At 37.1% G+C, this 20,721-nt stretch overlaps 2 protein-coding genes across 7 annotated transcripts; one reads left to right on the top strand and one right to left on the bottom strand.

The window, feature by feature from the left end:
- The first annotated feature begins 4,699 nt into the window (after window positions 1-4,699).
- On the top strand, window positions 4,700-12,567 carry vamp1a (vesicle associated membrane protein 1a). Of its 2 annotated transcripts, XM_081376904.1 has the most exons (6): window positions 4,781-5,009; window positions 5,248-5,263; window positions 6,381-6,501; window positions 6,969-7,127; window positions 10,108-10,159; window positions 10,858-12,567. In XM_081376904.1, coding segments are annotated over exons 2-6 (351 nt in total). In that variant the 5' UTR covers window positions 4,781-5,009; window positions 5,248-5,261; the 3' UTR covers window positions 10,875-12,567. The 2 variants fall into 2 exon arrangements, with proteins under 2 accessions (XP_081233029.1, XP_081233030.1); XM_081376903.1 differs by lacking the exon at window positions 5,248-5,263 and having other exon boundaries at window positions 4,700-5,026.
- A 119-nt stretch (window positions 12,568-12,686) lies between these two features.
- On the bottom strand, window positions 12,687-16,609 carry LOC308696995 (uncharacterized protein). 5 transcript variants are annotated; one of them, XM_081376014.1, is made up of 2 exons: window positions 16,461-16,609; window positions 12,687-15,225 (listed from the first exon to the last, which is right to left on the bottom strand). In XM_081376014.1, exon 2 carries the CDS (start codon window positions 15,154-15,156, stop codon window positions 14,020-14,022), a length of 1,137 nt encoding a protein of 378 aa, XP_081232140.1. In that variant the 5' UTR covers window positions 15,157-15,225; window positions 16,461-16,609; the 3' UTR covers window positions 12,687-14,019. The 5 variants fall into 5 exon arrangements, with proteins under 5 accessions (XP_081232140.1, XP_081232141.1, XP_081232143.1 ...); XM_081376015.1 differs by having other exon boundaries at window positions 12,688-15,225; window positions 16,466-16,590; XM_081376017.1 differs by having other exon boundaries at window positions 12,696-15,225; window positions 16,238-16,582.
- Window positions 16,610-20,721: the final 4,112 nt, after the last annotated feature.

The following is a 20,721-nucleotide window of genomic DNA, read 5'->3' as shown; positions in this document are numbered from 1 at the left end:
ACAAAAAAAAACACGTTTTGTTTGAAACATTTTGAATAGAGGGGAAAAAATTATAAAAGTGAATCATTGTAAAAGTGATATTTAAAATGTACTCAAAACTGTATATGAATTTTACTAAATTAACATTACTAAAAGATTGCATAGGAATTACTCACCCCAGCATTAAAGGAGAACTCCGGTCAATTTTAACATTGAGCTCATTTTTTTGTAAATTTGGAGTGCTGTCAATACTGAGAACAACTACAAAAATCGGTGTTGCCTACACCATGTTATCCTCTTTTTAAAATTTGCACCCTGTTGACTTCAATGGGGCAAGTTTTAAACCTGCTTTTAGTCTCTTAACATCCTTGATGTGTCATTACAAGTGCACAGCTAATGTGAGTGATTCCTTCAGAGTGATCATGGGTGAATCTGACTGCAGTAGATGTGAAAGATATGAATAAAAATGATGTTATTTCAGCCAGCGCTCATACCTGTATTTACATCCTGTTTTCGGTCAAAGTCCATAGTAATCGATTATCGAGTTCACGCGTGTGATCATAGGTAACTAAACCCATAGATATCATATAAAGGCTAGATGTCTCGTCCGCGCTGCTGGCCAATGGAGGTCGACGTCCGCACACGGCGGCCATCTTACCACAGGGTGCTCGCTCACTCGTAACATGGTGCATGTACATTTAAATAACCATAACTTGCTCAATTTTCTACCGATTTTCAAACGGTTTGGTTTGTTATAAACGTCAGAGATGTAGCTATGAAACTGCATACATATGAATAATTATACAAATGGACTTCCATATGAAAGAATTAAAGCCACGGTAATGACGTTTGTAAGAAACCAAACCGTTTGTAAATCCGTTAAGATTTCACCAAGATAAGAGGATTTGTGTGCGTGCTGCTCACTCACCTTAATTCACAGAGCCCTGTGGTAAGATGGCCGCCGGTGATGCCGGAAGTGACTCCGCCTTAAGACATCTAGCCTTTATATGATATCTATGACTAAACCTATGCGTGTGAACTCGACAATCGATTACTATGGACTTTGACCGAAAACAGGATGTAAATACAGGTATGTGCGCTGGCTGAAATAACATCATTTTTATTAATATCTTTCACATCTACTGCAGTCAGATTCACCGTGATCACTCTGAAGGAATCAGTCACATTAGCTGTGCACTTGAAATGACACATCAAGGATGTTAAGAGGGTAAAAGCGGGTTTAAAACTTGCCCCATTGAAGTCAACAGGGTGCAAATTTTAAAAATAGAATAACTCGGTGTAGGCAACACCGATTTTTGTCGTTGTGCTCTGTATTGACAGCACTCCAAATTTACAAAAAAATGAGCTCAATGTTAAAATTGACCGGAGTTCTCCTTTAATCACAAGGCACTTTTGACAACAACAACAAAAAAAAAAATCGAAAATATTTTTTTCAATCATCCACAACGGTAGGGTTTTTAACCTTGAATGCTCAAATAATAAGAGCAAGTTATTAATCTCTGCACAAGCACTTAACAGTTTCTGCATCAGCTACCAGTAATGCCAGCGATATGATAAGTGATATTTAAACAGGTCTGCCGTCAACTTCTTGCAGCTCTAAATGGAGACGATCGTGAGAGCAGAATTTCGCACTGAACATTGAAGTGTGTGGGTTTCTGTTTTCATTTACAGATTTTATCTGTGGTTTTTGTGCTGTGGGTGAAGGCCAGATGACTAATCACTGGCTTTGTTGTTTGATTGTTTTGCTAGGTTAAATCTTTAGCATTGTAACATGCCTTTGATCGCTTAGCCTCAGTGAATGCCTTTAGCCATTCAGTTACATTAGCATTAGTCAAATTGAATGAATCTCATTAGATTCACTCAATGAGAGCCAGGGTTACAAAAACAGATTACAAAGGTCATTCAAGTGCATCTGGCTAAAAAAAGAAAAAAGTAAATAATCGGTTGAAACAAATTGGTTAGTTAGGTCACAAAAGTCAATGAGTCATTATGCACTTATTCTTAAGTGATGACTGAACGTGTAAAGTGCTGCTGAGGGCGATGCATTTTGCATTATTCCTCTCTCCACGCTGAACTAATGCAAAGCTATTTATCTACTTATTTATTTATTTGTTTGCTTGGTTGTTTAATGACTTATTTGAATAAAGCCAAACAATTCCAGACTTCCATTACGTGATCCCCAACAAATCACTTCATAAATAGGCTAACTATGAGTCAGTATGCTTTTTCTTTCTATATTTCTCAAATGTTCAGTGCTTTACTGAGAATTTCTGGTGAAACCAACTGTAAAGGAAAGGCTTAACTAACATGTTTGTGTATAAAGGGGCATGAGAGAATTTTGAATGTAGAATAACGGCAGGTTTTGAAAGTCTTTTGCATTTACACTTGACTCTTGAGGAGGCGTTTACTGACACATATCTGCTTCACAACCTTCATAATGATAATAATGTCTGTCTGCTTAAAACTCTTAAATCTCAATAGCAGCAACATGTAATAGATATGTTCTTGTAGATGTAAACCATTGAATCAATAGAGCTTCTACTGTTATAACTCAGCCATGGCCTACAGTAACGCCATCTCATGCAGCAACGGACCGTTTGTTAACATGAATGTAAGTGAGTCCATACTGAACAAAGTGATATTATGCCTTTTATTGCAATCTAAGAACATGGGCTCACATGGTCCAAACTCTCAGTTTGTAATATGATGTTAAATTAAGTGGTTAATGTAAAAAATGATTATCAGTGTGCAATGAATGGTATGTGGAAGAGGGGGATTTTATTACCCGAAGAACAGGAGCAAATCAAAATGTGTGAGGCAACGTTAGGAAAGGGCTTCTAAACTGTCCGGATGGTTTAGGAATGTGTTTTTTTGTGCAATATAGACTACTATTTATTAAAAAAATGAAATTGTTCTCGGTCTAGATATCTGATATCTAGAACAATGAGACTTGTAAAGATGGTCTCAAAGAAGAAAATGAAAAACTGTGTACAGATTCTGAAGTGGACAAGCTGAAAATAAATTATTTTAATGCAAACGTTGCTCGTTCATTCTTGTTTGCATGAAGTATTATTATTAATTAAATCATTGTATAATGGGAAGAATATTTTTCAGTAAATTTGTCATTTTTAAGCCAAGACAGCAAGTGCTGATGTTACTGCTGTGTAATATAATTATTTTACATGCATTATTATTCAAACACACATTAAGAAACCAACATTTTGAACGATACATGTTGGTTTCTGGTCACCAGGAATTCTCTTATGTCCTCCAAGGCTGCTTTTATTTGATCAAAAATACAGTAATAACAGTATTATTGTGAAATTGCACTTTAAAATTGTAATTTAAAGGGATAGTTCACCCAAAAATGAAAATTCTGTCATCATTTACTCTCCCTCAAGTTGTTCCAAACCTGTATGATTTCCTTTCTTCTGCTACACACAAAAGAAAATATTTTAAAGAAGGTTGGACATTAAACAGTTGCTGGACCCCATTGACATCCATAGTATTTTTTTTTTCCTACTATGGAAGTCAATGGGGTCCATCAGTCATTTGGTTACCGACTTTCTTCAAAAGATCTTCTTTTGTGTTCAGCAGAAGAAAGAAAGTCATAGAGGTTTGGAACAACTTGAGGGAGAGTAAATGATGACAGAATTTTCATTTTTGGGTGAACTATCCCTTTAATCCTGTGATGATAAATCATAACTTCTGTCTTCAGTTTTACACGACGGTTTAGAATGCTGATTTGCTCCTCAAGAAACATTTCATGATGAGCATTATCAATGTTGCAAACATTTCTGAACAAATCCTGATGTTTATGGACATCAACTTCCCAAAAAAAAAAAAAAAAAAAAGATGCTTTCTTCAGTACATTAGTCACCATGCAGTATGTGTATCACATAATCCTGAATCCAAAAATTAGACCTTCACCAAAACTCTAATCATTTCTCATGATTCATCCACTTCTGGGTGAAAACAGCATTTCCTTTTTGTCCTACAGAATCTCATTATATTTGTTGATTGTCTGAGTCACGGTTTTGCCATTAGTGGTCGGCTCTTTGGCCATAGTTTGGGCACAGGGCTGAATATTTCTCTCATTGATTGGTACTGTGAGCTCAGCAGTCATTTCAGTGATGCTGTTTCCACAGCGACCGGACTGTCTCTAGCACTTTGCTGAGCTTTGTTATTGGCTGCACTGCTTCCGTTTGCCGCTTATGCTGCCAACACTAATGCTAACCTATAGTATATATCTACCTGAAGAGCTTTTAGCGTAATGATTTTTGAGGTATCTCACCTCAGAAGGATTTGGAAGCTTGCATTAATCACATCCATAAATGAATCAAGCATTGCACAAGTTGTCAGTGAACTGTGATCAGATGTGCGGATCATGGTTGATGCACTTGCAAGATGAAGGTGGTCTGTTCTAAAACATACACCCATTTTCCTGTGCCTCTCCTCCCTTTCTTACAGTTAAAATCCCAGGCCAGTGTGAGGGGGGTTGGAAGTGTAGCTACACTGTGCTCAACCACCGCAGTGCTGTCCCGTTAACGTTACAGAGAGAGAGAGAGAGAGAGAGAGAGAGAGAGAGAGAAGAGAGAAAGATCACGATCACTTTCTGTGCTCTCTCTCTCTCTCTCTCTCTCTCTCTCTCTCTCTCTCTCTCTCTCTCTCATCCCCTCCCCTTCTCTCTCACTCAGGCATACATACACACTTTCATGCGGACACGAGAGGACTATTGTTTTTATTCGTCCTGGTCGTTTTAATCTGTTCTAGAGAAGCGTTTATCATGCTTATGTCTCTTGGTTTAGGCCTACTGCTATTTCTAACAGCCTAACAAAAGTTAAATCCTGTCATATTAATCAAGTCGTCACTTCTGCGTATGTTTTTTCTATAGCCTACGTGCTCTCTGGAGGATATATAGTCGCATCCAGTGTGAAAAACTCAAGGAAGCTCTTCATACAGAAGATTGGATTTGTGTTTCGAGGCTTTGGTCGCCTGAGGCTCTTTCGGTAATGCAGCACTTTTTGTGATGACGCGGTCTAGACATCGCTTCATGATTCCATCCTCATGGGAATATTATATACAGCACTGATATAGAGTTTATTACGAGGGATACAAGGGTTTTTTTCTTCCTTATGTGTGTTTTTATCGTCAATATAGGAAGTTTGGCTTTTGACTACTAATCCTCTCTCTCTCTCTGTCTCTCTCTCTCTCCGCATCTCGGTGACGACGATCTGTTTTATTAAGCACCTGCCAACAAAATGTGAGTGTACTGTATTTCTACTGTATTTAAACAAATACACTTAAAAACAAAAACTCAGTATTTATTGAATTTTTGTTTTTAAGTGATGTTTTATACCTGAGATGTAATAGGCTATATATAGGAGGGGTATTAAAACGTCTTTTTATATTTTTTTATTTTATTGTGTTCTCTTTATTACATTTAGCAAAAGTAATTCAGCGTCTAAGGTTATTTTCTAGACAGTTCGTTAAAAACCGCAAAATCTCTCAGATTTTAGAGCTGATACATCATAATTTGCCTAGACTTTAGTGCTCTGCTCCATCTATCGGAATTTAGGGGAAACTGCATCGAGAAAATCAGGGTCGTACAGCAGACATACATAAAACTTATCTGCATTAAACTGTGCGATTTTGGCTGTTCGATGATGCTAGATGATCGTCTCGCGCAACCTATATCGACTTTTAACGCCCGTATAAGACAGTTAAGGCCTATCTCATTCACATAGGCCTACATAATCTTCAAATGCGTTTTAAACAAAACACTAAAGTTGATTATTGTGGTATGTATTTATCGATATACATCCAATGCTAATCCAACCAAAGTGCTCGAGCAACTTCTGTGTCTGTATTTACAGACGTGAACACGAATACTGTACGTGTGTTTATTTAGCATATTCTGACTAGCTTCGCTTCAATGAAACGTTCGACGTTTTTTTCAAATAAAACTCTTTTAATTTGCTCACTTGCACTTATAAAGCTTTTTTTAATGCTAAATGTGATACAGTATAATTCAATAAAACTCAAATAAACCTAAATAAAACTTGTAGGCCTATATCATTTATAAAAAAGCTTTTTTATTGTAAATTTCATTGACAATGTCTTTCCAATGTCACATCTATCAGGCTTTTATCGATGAGCTTTATCGCATCATGGCCTACTGAATTGAGGCCCAATTCAAATGAAATTCTTCAAATTAATGACATGACATAGTCTAAAACTGACAGGATGTAGGCTAGCCTAATATTTGTTTAAAATGACTGAACATTTTACAAGTCTCTGAATGAGCCCTTTGCAGAGCCAGTGGTGCAGAGAAAGGCTAAAACATATGCCGTCTCAACCCCTTTCTCCTCTTCCATCAGGTCTGCCCCGGATGCTGCTGCAAACCCTGGAGCCCCAGAGGGTGAGGGGGGCGCACCTGCCGGACCTCCCAATCTCTCCAGCAACCGTCGTCTCCAACAGACACAGGCCCAAGTGGATGAGGTAAACCCTGTCAATGTGACCTCAAATAAGATACTGAACGAATAGGATGAGGTGAATTTTCAAAAAAAGAGTAACATTTAGAAATAAAAAAAAAAACAGAAATTGTTATAAAAAATAAAACTGAGACAAAGATAGAGATATTCTTCACAGTGGGCATCAATTTTGGACATGGACGTGACATTATGTATTAGTAAAACTGTGGATTGTAGCAGTGAGGGAGTCAGAGAGTCAAAGCTATCAAAGCTAGATGGACTATTAGTAGGACTTTCTTGGAACCATAAACATTTCATGAAGTAAAATGTTGAGGTACTAGCCAGACTCTCATACAATATTCATCCTAGACTGCTTTCAGTGTTTAGTGTCTGAAGACATTAAGAAATTTCCATTCAGAGTGACTTTCAGTTTCACATTGAATCTCTGATGTCAAACTACTGATGTCTGTGTCTGTCTTCTGTAAATGTGTTCAGGTGGTTGACATCATGCGTGTGAATGTGGACAAGGTTCTGGAAAGAGATCAGAAGCTCTCAGAACTGGACGACCGGGCGGATGCGCTGCAGGCCGGAGCATCACAGTTTGAGAGCAGTGCCGCTAAACTGAAAAACAAGTACTGGTGGAAGAATATGAAGGTGCGCACTGGGAAATTTAGATGCTTGGGTCTGTTTATTTACATCTGGAGTCCTTGACCTCAAGTCCCATTTTATTTAAATCATTTTAAGATACCTATATACATTCACTGTTAGAATTAAATCACTAAATACAGATCTGACCTCATTCATGAAACATAAGCAAAATGTATTTGTAAACCGTTATGTAAGCTGTCACATTCACTTCAGTGCGGCAAACATAAGAGGTTTACGGAAGATCAGGGTTATTGTAGTTAACTTAAACTAAAACTAAAACCATAAAAAATGAATAAAAAATAAAATAAAAATTTTTTCAGCAAGTTGTCTAGTCAACAGTTCTTATTTCCATTTAGTTTAACTTGATGTACTAAAATAACTAAAACTAAAGCAAAAACTAATTCAAATTTTTTTTTATTATAAAAATGACATGAACACACTACAAAATTACTAAAACGTGAACTAAAATTAAAATGAGACTAACAAAATCGAAATATTAATAAAAACTATAATAGTACATCAATAATATTAAAATAGTATCTACACAGAAATTCATTGAAATTCATTTTTTTGTTCACTTGTAATACTAAATAAGATAAAAAAAAATCGAAATGATTATATTAAACTAACCTATGGATTAACTTATGGAGTTATAGTTTAGCATCCATAACTGGTATTGATATAAACTAAAAAAATAAACAGTGCCTCCTTTGCTTTGGTGTTTCTATATTGCCAGCAGTAAAGATGGCTCTGCTGACTCAACACTAAAGCAGGAGCGTTCTCATTTTCGATATAACCTGAATGCAGCCCGGCCCATAAGTCACAGCGCTGGCCAGCGTTCGAGATATATTAGGCGAGTTGCAGTTGTGACGCAAGCTTAGATACTGCAGTAGCACAATGAGTCCAGCCACTCCTGAGACGATCAGAAAATTACTGTCATCTTAAATAATTTAGCCGTATAATTCCATGAATCATCTATTAATAGAAAGAGCCTTTTTAGAGCATGACTTGGATCTAAATATTTAAATATTTTTTGATTATAAATAGAAAATTCATATTATAATTGAATTTCCTAAATTCCTTTGCCTTGTTTTAAATAGAGATGTCACACTTCTGATATGTGACATCTTGTACAAGCCTGCATTGGTCCGCTGACAGCCTCACTTTACATATTACTTTTTTATCTCTCCATCCAGCTATCTGTCAATCCATTCCCTCGGCATAGATTTATAAGCTCCCCCTCATTCTCCACCCCTCCAGATAGAATAAATTCATTGCTCCCTTCCACCAACCCCCCACCTCCCGCCCCAGATGGCCGAACAGCTGCCCGTCCAATCGCATCTCTGAGCGGGGTGGGGGAGGGGGCTTCTAGTCCCAATCTGGATTACAGCCTTTCTGGATTAAAACCCAGATGTGATTTGTGATGTAACCTGCTCTAATAATTCCCTTTCGCTCCTCCTCTCTCGTTCCCTTTTCCATATCCCTTTCTCATTCCGTATCCGCAGATCCGAAACGTCCCACTTTTAATCTCACTCATCCTGTCCCGCCTTTCCAAACCAGATTGCTTTATTATTCTCTTTCCTTTGTGCATTTCTTTACTCTCACTGAAGCCTTTCTTTTTGTAGCTTTTCTCTGTGTTTTTAGTGGAGCACATCCTTGTGAAGGAGAAATGTTGATTCTTAAAGCAAATCTGCATTCATATAGGTCTTCATGTTTTATTTATGTATTTATTAAATAGCATTTTAAATTGTCCTGCGGTGTGACAAATGAAAAGTGAAAAGTATAAATGTTCCATGTGAATATGAGGTCAGAAAAGCTGCATGCAAAATCATTTTAAAAAATAGCTAAATGCCGTTTAAAACAGAGTATAGCATGTCATACTCTTCCCAAAGGAAGAAATAGAAAAATGTAACTAGGAAAAGGGAAAATGGAAAGATTCTTTACAAATGTTTTAGTATCGTACAATTTTTTTTCAAAGACATTACATTACACATTTCAAAGACAAAACATTACTCTTCTCTGTCACTTGTAATGTAAACTGCTGGATAAATACAAATATTTATAATCTAATAACTTGTACAGCGCTGATATAGGGACATGTTTTTTTTTTATCTAAAGTACTCAAATTAATATTCTAATGAATGTCTTAAAAACAAAAGAAATATTTTAAAGAAACTAAATGTATATTACAATTAAATTTAATATTATTTCCTTGATTTGATATTAATATTATTAATATTATTTCTTTATTTTAGTGCTGTCAAATCGATTAATTGCAATTAATCGCATCTAATCGCATCGCAAAAGTTTGTAAATATATAATATACATACATTTTAAATAAATAAAAATGTATGTATATTATATATTTAGATACATTAGATACATTTTAAATAAATAAAAATAAATATACCAGTGCTGTCAAATCGATTAATCACATCGAACATGAAGGTTTGAAAACACACACACACACACACACACACACACACACACACACACACACACACACACACACACACACACACACACACACACACACGTGTATGTATCTAAAGGTATCTATGTTGTAGCCGAACAGTTAATTGTTTGATTTAAAACATTTTATCTTAAATAAATTATCATCTTCATTTTTGAATTCTAATGGGTAACAATTTATTTTAGTGTCCTTGTTGCACGTTACATGTACTTATTATAGGAATAACAGTAAATTATGCATAATTACATGCAACTAACCCTAAACCAATCCCTGATCCTGACCCTACCCCTACAGTAAGTACACATAGTTAATGAAACTTATATTAATGTATAATTACACTGTAACAAGCAGTGTAAACTTCTAATGTCTATATCCCTCTACAAAAAGAGATACAAAATTGTATTGTATTTATTAATGAAATGCAATCTTATTACTCAAACAGAATTGATTCGTTAGCTTTTCATATTTAGAGTTTAAATGTATTTCCCTATTTTTTTCTTTTTATTTCACAGATGATGATCATGATGGGAATTATTGGGGTCATCTTGGTGGGCATCCTTTTCAGTGAGTAGAAACTATAATGCAATTCCACAAACACCAGTGTTGGCTGATTTACAGTAAAAATTTGAATCTTTCTTTTCTTTTATTCCCAGCATAAGATGTTTTGCCATCTTGCATTTTGATCTGGGATTAAGAATTATTAATGGGCGCATTAAGTCATACATGTAATAGCATTAGTAAGAAGGACAAATCTTGTGTTGCAGCTGCTTCAAGCAAATACTGAAATACTGATCTTATTAAGATCACTTACTTTTAAAATGTAGCCTCGAAACCATCCTACGTTTGATCTAAGATCATCTCTCAAATGTGAATGTGTGAGTCAGAGAGAAAAAACTCTTCCAGATGTGAAATCTATAAATCGCATATGATCTTGAAATTGTGCACATCTGAATGGTTTCAGATTTCCGCCTTGTAAACGCCCCCTAATTAATGTCATTTGCATATAAATGAGCAGATGTCAACGTCCGAATGCTTTACTTCAGAAGCGGCAAGTTTGCTTAGATTTCCAAATACTTGCAGCACTTCGACCACGTCAAACCGTTTAAACAAATCTGCACGTTGGCGTGGACTTATCACGATCAATTCTGTTTTATAAATAAGCCCTAGATTTATGCATCAAATTTAAAAGCCTAATTTCTTCCTGAATCAGCCTGGACTAATCAATTTCAATGATTTATTTCTCTTTTCTTGTCTTTTTCCAGTGTACTTCTACTACTGAGCCTCTCGTGGGACACACAAGGACAGGAGACTCTGGCTTTGTGTGAACTCCACCCCCCCTTTTCTCCCCACCAATGCCTTTCATTGAATCCACCGTGTGTATGAGTGTGTGCGTGCGTGCGTGTGCAGTCATTGACGCAGTGCCTCTCCCTCCCTTTGTCTGTCACTGCATTTCTTTGTACCTCTCTTGAGTGCTTTGCAACAGTGCCCGAGCTTACTCAAAAACTCCTTCGGTTAGGACTATCTACGTACGGTTTTGGATTGGAGAATGCGTTGGTCCTTTTCAAGGCAAAAACAATGGGTGATGCAATAATATAGGTTTCTAGCGTTGTCCAAATGAACCCATGACTAACTAAAGAGGGAGAACGAAACACAAAGATCAATTTGAGTTTAGGATCAAGTCATGCATTTATGCACAAAAAAACAAAACAAAAGTGTACTAGTTTACCCAGAAACAACCGTTGTGGTCCTATCATTACGGTATTAACAAAATGCAACTGCAATGAGAAGTTACAGGAAGTAAAAAATGTATTAGCCTGGGTTTTTTATTGTTTTAGCCCTCCTCCATATAAATTCCCAACAGCAACTTGTTTTCATTTCCTAACATACCTGGTTTCCTGTAAAAACCTGAATGACTTTAAATAGAGCAGTTACCACGTGTATTAAATGTCTTAAAGATAGGCAAGATTTCCTTCCACATCATAATGTTAAACATTTCTTGGATGATGCAATTTTCTAATTAATTTTCACATTTAAAAAGTGAGGCAAGTTGTAGGAGTCGACTTGAGGGGAATATCTGATCATAAATCGACACTTTTGCTCTTTGATGCACTGTTCATGTCAGCCAGATCAGTGGAGTCTGGAGGAACAAAAAACGTAATATCAATGGAATATCATCAATCAATCTCACTATATATGGAGAGTTAAGATTTTAGCTGTGACCACAATATAAAATAATGTGACTGAAATTTGGTTTGAGATTTTTACTATGTTCTATTTTTTATTTATTAATATTTCTATATTTGAATTTTCGTGTGACAGTGCGGTCCACGTCTTAACAAAACGTGACCGATAAAAGAAAAAATGGGTAAAACGAGTGTTAAACTTCTCCTGACTTTACTGGCACCGTGATGTTTTAGGTTGAATGAACAACTACTGATATGCAAACTTGGAAGATAACTGATAATGTGATTTAATGTCTTTGTAAATATTTGGGATTCAGTGTGGGAAGCGGATACGTAATCAGCACTGGAGACGACAATGTTCAGGGATGTACCTCTGCATGTGTTTGTGTTAAATATACATGGGCACTTTAACCACCTTCGTTATAATGATTGTAAGTTTGAGAGGACTTTTTGTTTTTTTGGTATTAAGGACATATTGTCCAGCACCTAAATCTAAGAATATTTGCTCTTATTGATGTGTACCATCTGTGTGAATAACATCCCCTACATTAAGCATTAACCCAAATTGCAAACCTAATGCAGGGCAGTGAATGTCATTCTCTTCAAAAAAAACCTCCTGAATACATTGTGTTTTATGCAAATTATTCATTTGTAAATATGTGCTGCAGAGCTGCATAAAATAACACCCTGTCCCTGATCATTTGGAGCTAAGCTGCTAACTAGTGGTTCATTTTAAAGCATGTCTGCTTGCCCACCATGTGCTGATTCTAATAAAGTGCTGATGCTGTTACTCGCTCCTCCCCGTCTGTAGTTTTTATTTGGGAAACTTGACGGAAACTCACTTCCGAGTCGAGCGTCGGATCAGCTCACGTGCACAACGTACATAAATGAATGTCACGACAAGGCTTGGTGAATATGGTATGGTTTAATTGGTTATTAATCGATAACAATGCTCATTCAAATCACATAGTGAAATGATTCACACAAAGCGGCGATACAGAAATGTTTCGTACTACAGCACAGATGAGAAACCTAATTAGAAAGCGTGTACATGAAATGCACATAACGTCTATTGAACCATCATGTCGGAAACCGTAACAGGTTTTATCAACATGAAAACACTTCTAGATGCATGATTTCTGCTAAAACAATCTGGTTTCAGCATCTACTGGTACATACAGGTTAAAACTAAATAATACATGAAAATTAATCAAGACAAGATCTACAGTTTATAACAAGAGAAATCTATACGGTTTTACACAAACTAAGCAAATCAAGAGGAAGAAAAAAAACTGGTTAAATGAGAAAAAGTTCAAAAATACAAGAGATGTATATAAAAAGCCATACATTTTAAATCAGGACCCATGAAGACTTGTCAAAGCTGAATATGAATGTATTCACATTTTGAAAAACAAAGGCATGTCTTAAAGAAGCAATCACATTATTTGAGCAAAAATGAGGGGGTGCGGTAAACTAAGCACTCGACACCTATAAATGACCAAACTATCAGGCAACTCGATGATAAAAAGTAGAAAATGAGACTGTTTCACTATAAAACACTGAACTCGGCGGGGTTGGCTTTACAGAGTTGAAGTATGAACGATGATAAAAGAAATAAAACTACGGCAAAGACGCACTTAACCGTCAACAAAAAGCCGCAGATTTTTCCACAGCCGCTACTACATCAAATTAAAACCACCTGGGCGATTTGAATTAAAAAGCCTTGAGTTTAAGAGCCTGTGCACACGGACTACCGTACAGGTATGAAGACAGTACATCTGAAACAGTCTGGTTTGGTAGTTGCTTTGAAATTGTTGGCACAAACCATTGGTAACAAATAAGGTGTGCTTAGCATGGTAACGTTTTCAATGGAACCGTTAATTGTGCATCATCTTTTAGGATCCCTTGATGTTAACAGGCTACATACTTGTCCTTCAATTTTGCATGCTTAAAAATTTAGCATTTTTTCCCCCATGCAAAATAATAATAATAATAATAATAATAATAATAAAATAAATCAATTGTGCTCCATCACATTGTGAGCAAACATTTCGGTTAATAATGAGCTTAAAAAGAAAGAGGAAAACAATACAGTCTGGCATGGCAGGCAACATCAAAAGCACACTTATCAGATTAAAAAAAAAAAAAAAAGAATTGCAAAAACATTATTGACATAGCCTATTAAAACCCTTCGAAAAATATACCCACCAATTTTCAATGAAGCCCCCCCCCACTATCTTTTCATTTCTTTTTTTTGAATTTGCCCACCATCTCGTTCTCACTAGTGTTGTTCACTTTTGAACAGTCGATGGCGTCGTCTTCCTCTTCGTCTTCCGGGTCTGCGTCGTTCTCGCTCGCCCTGGTCTCTTCTTCATCGTTCTGATTTTGCGACGAGTCGTCAGAGGTGCGGGACTGTTTGGGAGAGGGCGCGTCGGTCTCCTCTTCTTCGTCCTCCGGTGACGCCGAGGGGAGTTTTTCGAGCACGACCGCCAGTCTGACTTTGCTTGGACGACCTCTCTTACGGCGTGGAGCGGCGCCGTCGGCGTTCGCCCCTTCTGCGTCTCCACCTTCTGAGGTGCGAGCCTTGATTTTGCCTGACCCAGGTGGTCGGCCTCTCTTGCGGGGGACATCTCCGACTTTCTTTTCGACAATCTTGACTTTCTTTCCAGAACCTGGAGGCCGGCCCCTCTTTCGAGGAGTGCCGTCTGCGTTCCGTCGAATGATCTTCGGTTTGGTGCCAGAGCCTGGGGGTCGGCCTCTCTTTCGAGGAGTTCCGTCGGCCCGCTGAATCTTCTTCACCTTGTTGGCCGAGCCTGGGGGGCGGCCTCTCCTTTTTGGGGTCCCGTCTGAGGGAATCTTGGCAGAACCTGCAGGCCGACCCCTCTTCCTCTTCATCGCGCCCATCGGCCTCCCTCTCTTTCGTGGAGAGCCATTAGCGTCAAGGCTGATTTCGCCACTACTTTGCTTAGCCAGTTCGTCAGATTTGCGAGGTCTTCCTCTTCCCCTTTTTTCTTTGGGGCCTTCTGCGATGGGATGAATGCGGGGTCTCCCGAGGGGCTTTGACAGTTTCCGCTTGCGTTGTAAACTCAACCTGTTAAGTCTCTCTGATTCCTCCTCAGGCGTGAGAGGGATCTTTCTCGGCCTACCGGGCATTTTTATCTTCTTTGGTCGACCACGTTTCTTCACCTTGTTCTTTAAGACTATGTCGGGAGAAAAGAAGTCCACCTTTTTCGATGGCCTGGCATTGTGTGTCGGCGCTTTCTCGGCAGTGAACTTCTTATTGAGCGACCCTCGTGGTCTGCCTCTTCCACGTTTGGGTGGATGGGTGCTGCCGTTGGGCAGAGGGCTCTCAGATCCTTCTTTATTCTCAACCTCCATCACAGCGTTGCTTCTCGCTCCCAACTTCAGGCGTATCAGTGCCACACTTGTCTATTTGGTGCTGAGATTCTGAAAACAACAAGAGAGAAGGGAAAAAAGGTTTACATGAAGATGCGAAACATTTGAATTGAATTAAATGCTTGAACAGAGAACTTTCAATAACCTCACATTGTTTTCCCTCCAAATCCAGAATTTACCATTTAAAAAATATATTTTTGTGCAAACGTATGACAACACAAATTAAAGATGTTTTTACGTTCATGGGGGAGAAATCTAAAGTTTCATGCACAAACTTTATCTCAAACTTTATTTTAGAAGATAAATAATTTACTGCAGACCTAGCCAGATGAAAATTAAATGAATGAAAGGGAAAAAAAGCACATTTGAAAACATTTAAACATTATTAGACTTTACAGGCCACAAAACTATACTTATTTACAATATTTTAATATAAATAAGATGATTTGGACATGGCTGCAGTGTTTGGGGAGTCATTGTACAACTTCACTGAATTCATTATTCATTAAAAAATATAAATATGTTAATACTATTATATTATAGTAAAAAAAAAACACTATTCCTAGTAAAACACGGAAGTAAATTAAGTTTCTCAACCAAATTAAATGGAGTACTTTAGCTGAGAATCAAAGAGCAAAAATGTCTACATTAATATTAAATATACACAAGTATTTAAATATAGAAATGCACTCACTGAAAAATATTTTATAAGAATGGAAGGGGTATGAGGTGCATTGGTGATTCATTTATAATTTTGGGAGCAGTTTATTTAAAACTGACCGAATCTTTTGTAGCGCTGTTTGAAGACACAAGACAATAGAAAAAACCCATCACAGTATTTACAACAGAACACGCTACAGAAGTTCAAGCGCGTTGCTAGCGTACTTCATGCATGCTTAATGGATGAAAATGGACATCTTTATTACAGCAGGAAAAAATGCAGCGTTTTATACCGCGAGATCTTACATATTACAAAAAAATATTGACGATAACATTCTACTTGCTTTTAAAAATATATGGAGAAATAACGCAAAATTTGTGAGAATAATTTCGAAATACACACGATTTCATGCAGTATGACACGCATAAAAGAGCGGATGCTGTAGACTGGCTGCCATCATGTACAGTGAAGCCCGCGAGCTTTTGTAGTTCCAGGTAAAATGTGAGGCACTGGCGATTTTTGTTAGCTGCCTGCTAACCCGACTAAGACAACTTTTCAATGGAAAAAGAGACGGCTTTCATTCGTTCGATATTAAAAATCGGCAAATATTCGAAACACAACGCACCTTACTCGTAAAGCGCTTTCACAACAGCAGAGATGATCTTTTTCATGCATTCGACAATATTTTCGATGCAAACAGCATCGGACAGTGGGCGGGCGACTGTGATTATTTGAAAGGCAATGCCTGTTCTTCCTCGTCTCTCGCTCGGCGCCGACGGTTCATGGCACAGCGCCGCCCTCTGCACTGGAGTGCGCAAGCGCGAAGAATGAATGAATGAGTTAAATTAAATAAACAAATAAACAAGTTGTTTTCGTGTGAAACTGTGAATGTAATGTGACAGATCCAAATCATTTAAGCTATATTACTGTGTAGCTAAAGAACACAAGGATACAATAATTCCAGTTATGAGTTGCTGACAAGTAACGTGCAAAAGTGTTTTTTTAAAGGCCTATCTTTATTTATTTTTTAAAGACATTTGTTGAATAACACGTAAAATGCACATATTGTCTGACAGATACAGCAAAATAGCTTGAGATTTCTGTCTCTCTCTAAACAAACACACACACACACACACACTGACACACACACACACACACACACACACACACACACACACACACACACACACACACACACACACACACACACACACACACACACACAAAAAGAGTTGCCGCCCTTTTTAGCCAATGAGAAACGCCATATTCTTTTCAATCATTAGTCGCGTTTCGCTTTGCGAACATCCGGTTTGTTGGCATATCTTGGGGGCGGGATTTCAGGGAGAGGGATTTGGTTGAAAGAGAAAAGAGCAAAACAGTTGAAACATTACAAGAGGTAAAATAATCATAATAATCATAGAAATAATATACGTAAATAGTAGGCTAAATATATAGTAGCCTAGTAAATAAATTGTTTAATCACTATCTTTTATGGTAAATAAATTGCCTATAAACAGATTTACCTCAATAAGACATTCTCTAAAAGCATAAACTAATTTATGTGTGTGTGTGTGTGTGTGTGTGTGTGTGTGTGTGTGTGTGTGTGTGTACACAGATACACACATGCACACAGTATATAAGCTACTGTAAAAATGCTGGGTTGTTTACATAGACAAACTCAACCGTTGGGTTTAAAATTGGGTTGAATCAACCCAGCATTTTTTTAGAGTTATATATAGCTTACTAAGTGTGCTAGTAGGCCTATACTTCTTTAAACTAAAAATATAAGAGAGTATACTGTCAATCTCCTTTAAACTGAAACCGAAAAAGAATTGTTTCTTGGTAATGAAGCTCAGACTAGTGCACACATAGGCCTGGCTTATTACAACAAGATAAATAATAATAAAATTAAAGAATAAAAAACGAAATGTAGGCTAGTATGAAGGCACAGTCACAAGTCAGACTCAGCATAGACATATTATAAAAATGATAGACCTAGCCTACTCAAGAATACTTGGCTTATATTTGCCCAATACTTGTATTTGATTGAGATAATTGTAAATAGCCTATTCTGCTTAATTGTGATTGCTATATATACAGCCTAAATTCTTTTTTCAAATACTATGGATTTTTAAGGTGTACTCCCCTCCATGTCTTTCATACTATCTTATCTTCATGTTCAGGTTTATGTAGCAAGTCAGCTTTAGGAAGAGCTTCCCTTACAAAGTTCATTTTATTAAGTAAAGTTAGCTATAAGCAGTTGCAATAAAAAAGAAAAAGTTAACTTAAGGTAGACTGTTAATTAAGTTATATACTTCGTTTTTGTTTATGAAAGCACACTTTAAAGAATAATTTAAGTCAAATATAGGCTAGTTTAATAATAGCTTTACTGCAAGTATACTTATAGGTTTTCTTTAAGTGAACTTAATATTATACTTAGTTATAGTGTGTGTATATATATATATATATATTTCACTTTGAGTATGCGCTGAATTTAGAGTGTGTTCAATAAAAATATCCATAAACTAATATCCAATAAGCCACATAAACTTAAAAAAAAACTGAAAAGTGCCAGGAAGTATTGAAATCGTACACAATATCATACACAATACTTACCACATACTTGGAAAATACACTTGAGCTTTTAAGTTTACGTGATAAAAACTTGAATTATATGTCTTTTTTTGTAAAGAAAGGCCAATATAAGAATAAATGAATGGAATATTAATAAAGAATACATTTACCTCCATTTGAATTATGCTGTCAGCGTTTTTTTTTTTTTTTTTTATGTCACTGCCTTAAATGTGATGATCAAATCTGGCAAAATAGATCAAATAGGGTTCAAGAGAGACTAATTAAATGCATAAAGCATTTTAGAAGAAAAAAAACCACGGCAATAAAAGACAACATTTCATTTTGATTGTATTTATTGATTTGTACACCACCTCAATATCCATTAAAATGTATGGTGATGAATGGGGCTGATATTCTATCAAATATTGCGACTGAATTTGTGTTTCCTGAGAACGACTCTCCACGAAAATGATTGTCAATATGTGAAAATAGTCTCTGATGGGTGCTGAAGTTCCCCATTACGCATGGTGAGATTCCCCATTATCAAAAGCTGGGAAACCTCCTTCAGGCCCTGCATGGGAAAGAAGAACATGGTTTGTAGGCACTGATGGCCCTCATCTCACTTCTAATGATTTCTTCTGCATTTTATCTTCCCATCCTTCCAAACACAATGTGAAATTGTATATTTTCTCTGCCTCGTATCTTAAAACAAGACATTTGTTAAGGAACAAATTGTTTTCCTCAAAATATAGGCAAATACACACACCAGTTCATGCTTGATGATGGTGAGGGTCTTCTGCTGTAGGAAAAAAAGGTTATTTGGTACCCTGCGTGTGTTTGTCTGAAACATAACATTAAGAGACCACCTGCTGATTTCAATCGTTGTGAAACAGATTTCTGGTGTGACTGTCAAACGAATCCACTGCATACCAGATGGTGAAAGCTGATGTTCCGTATCTGATGTCTCAAAACACCAGCAGAAAGGAGTGGGACTGTTTCTCTTTGCCTACTCAGATCCAGGGGACTTTATGGAGAGAGCCTGTGCTTTGCGTATAACTTAATCAGAACCGTTTGGTTTCATGGTTTGAGGCACTGAGAGAACAAAAGACATGAACATATGGTTGGGAGAAAATGTGACGCAGATTATATAATACGGTTTATATATACAGGTTTGCTTTGATTTTCAGGCCACTGCACAACATTTCACATCAGATTTAATGGTTTATTTTCAGGTTGCACAATGCAGAACCAATGTCTAAATGAATTTATACAACAACAACCAAATCGCATCTGAACTGTGCTCCGTGTGTAACATATTAAGTGCCTACATAGTATCAAACTATATCTAATTGGAAAAAAACAACGCATATACACTCTCTTTATGTTCACTCTGTCTCGTAGCTGTAAAATACAATTATCCTCACTGCAGAGAAACACCATGTCTCGTACGAGCTGCTCCGGGGCAACATCCATCACCAAAGCGTTTGGCAATAATGAGCACAAGATGGCAGGCTAGCCCGTAAAATGGTTTCATGGAACAGATCCACATCGAAGCCTGAGGAGAAATGTATAGGGGTCGTGAACCTAGGCTGGATTTGGATTGGTCGCTCCGAGTGGTCAGGGCACAAAGTCAGCCAATCGGTACCGCCCCCGACAGCTGCGTCAAAGTGGTCTGAAGCTGATGTCACTGCTGTCTGGAAATCTGTGGAGCCGTTTCAGGTAACGTGGAGTGGAAGTAGCAAAGCGAGTTTAAAATCACAGTCAAACAGTCGTGCTAACGGCGTGCTTGTGGTAACGTCAGTCACGCCGCAAGACGTGTTCAGAGGAAAGATCTGAAGGTCACTTCATCTATGAAGTTACGTGTCAGTCAAATCATGTGTTTGCAGTGATGTCATCATATACAGCTGTGTTCCCAAGGACCTCACCTGTGACCTTTAAGACATCACAGGTTAAGGGTCTCAGGGACACAGACGTACACTAGTTCAAATTCAAAGTATTCGGATGAACTCAAAAGTGAGGGCGAAACTCCCGCTCTGGGTTCGTTTGAATGCAGCGTCGCTTAAAGGTTCTTTAAAGAAACTCAGCAAAGATTTTCCCACAAATTGCATGTCATAGACTAGGATTTCATAGTACATTCTCAAGTAGATATACAGAAATAATTAAGACCACAGATTTATGACACATTTATTTCATTATTTTTATTAAAAAAGTATAATTCACCACACCTTATGATATACTGATACTGATATATATATATATAATATATAAAATAAATATATAACGAATTAAATTTAGCAAAAGTGACAGTAAAG

This window comes from Scardinius erythrophthalmus, assembly GCF_964197995.2.
Source record: "Scardinius erythrophthalmus genome assembly, chromosome: 10".
NCBI lineage: Eukaryota > Metazoa > Chordata > Actinopteri > Cypriniformes > Leuciscidae > Scardinius > Scardinius erythrophthalmus.
Note: the sequence above shows the minus strand (reverse complement) of the source record. Positions and strands in the feature narration are given on the sequence as shown.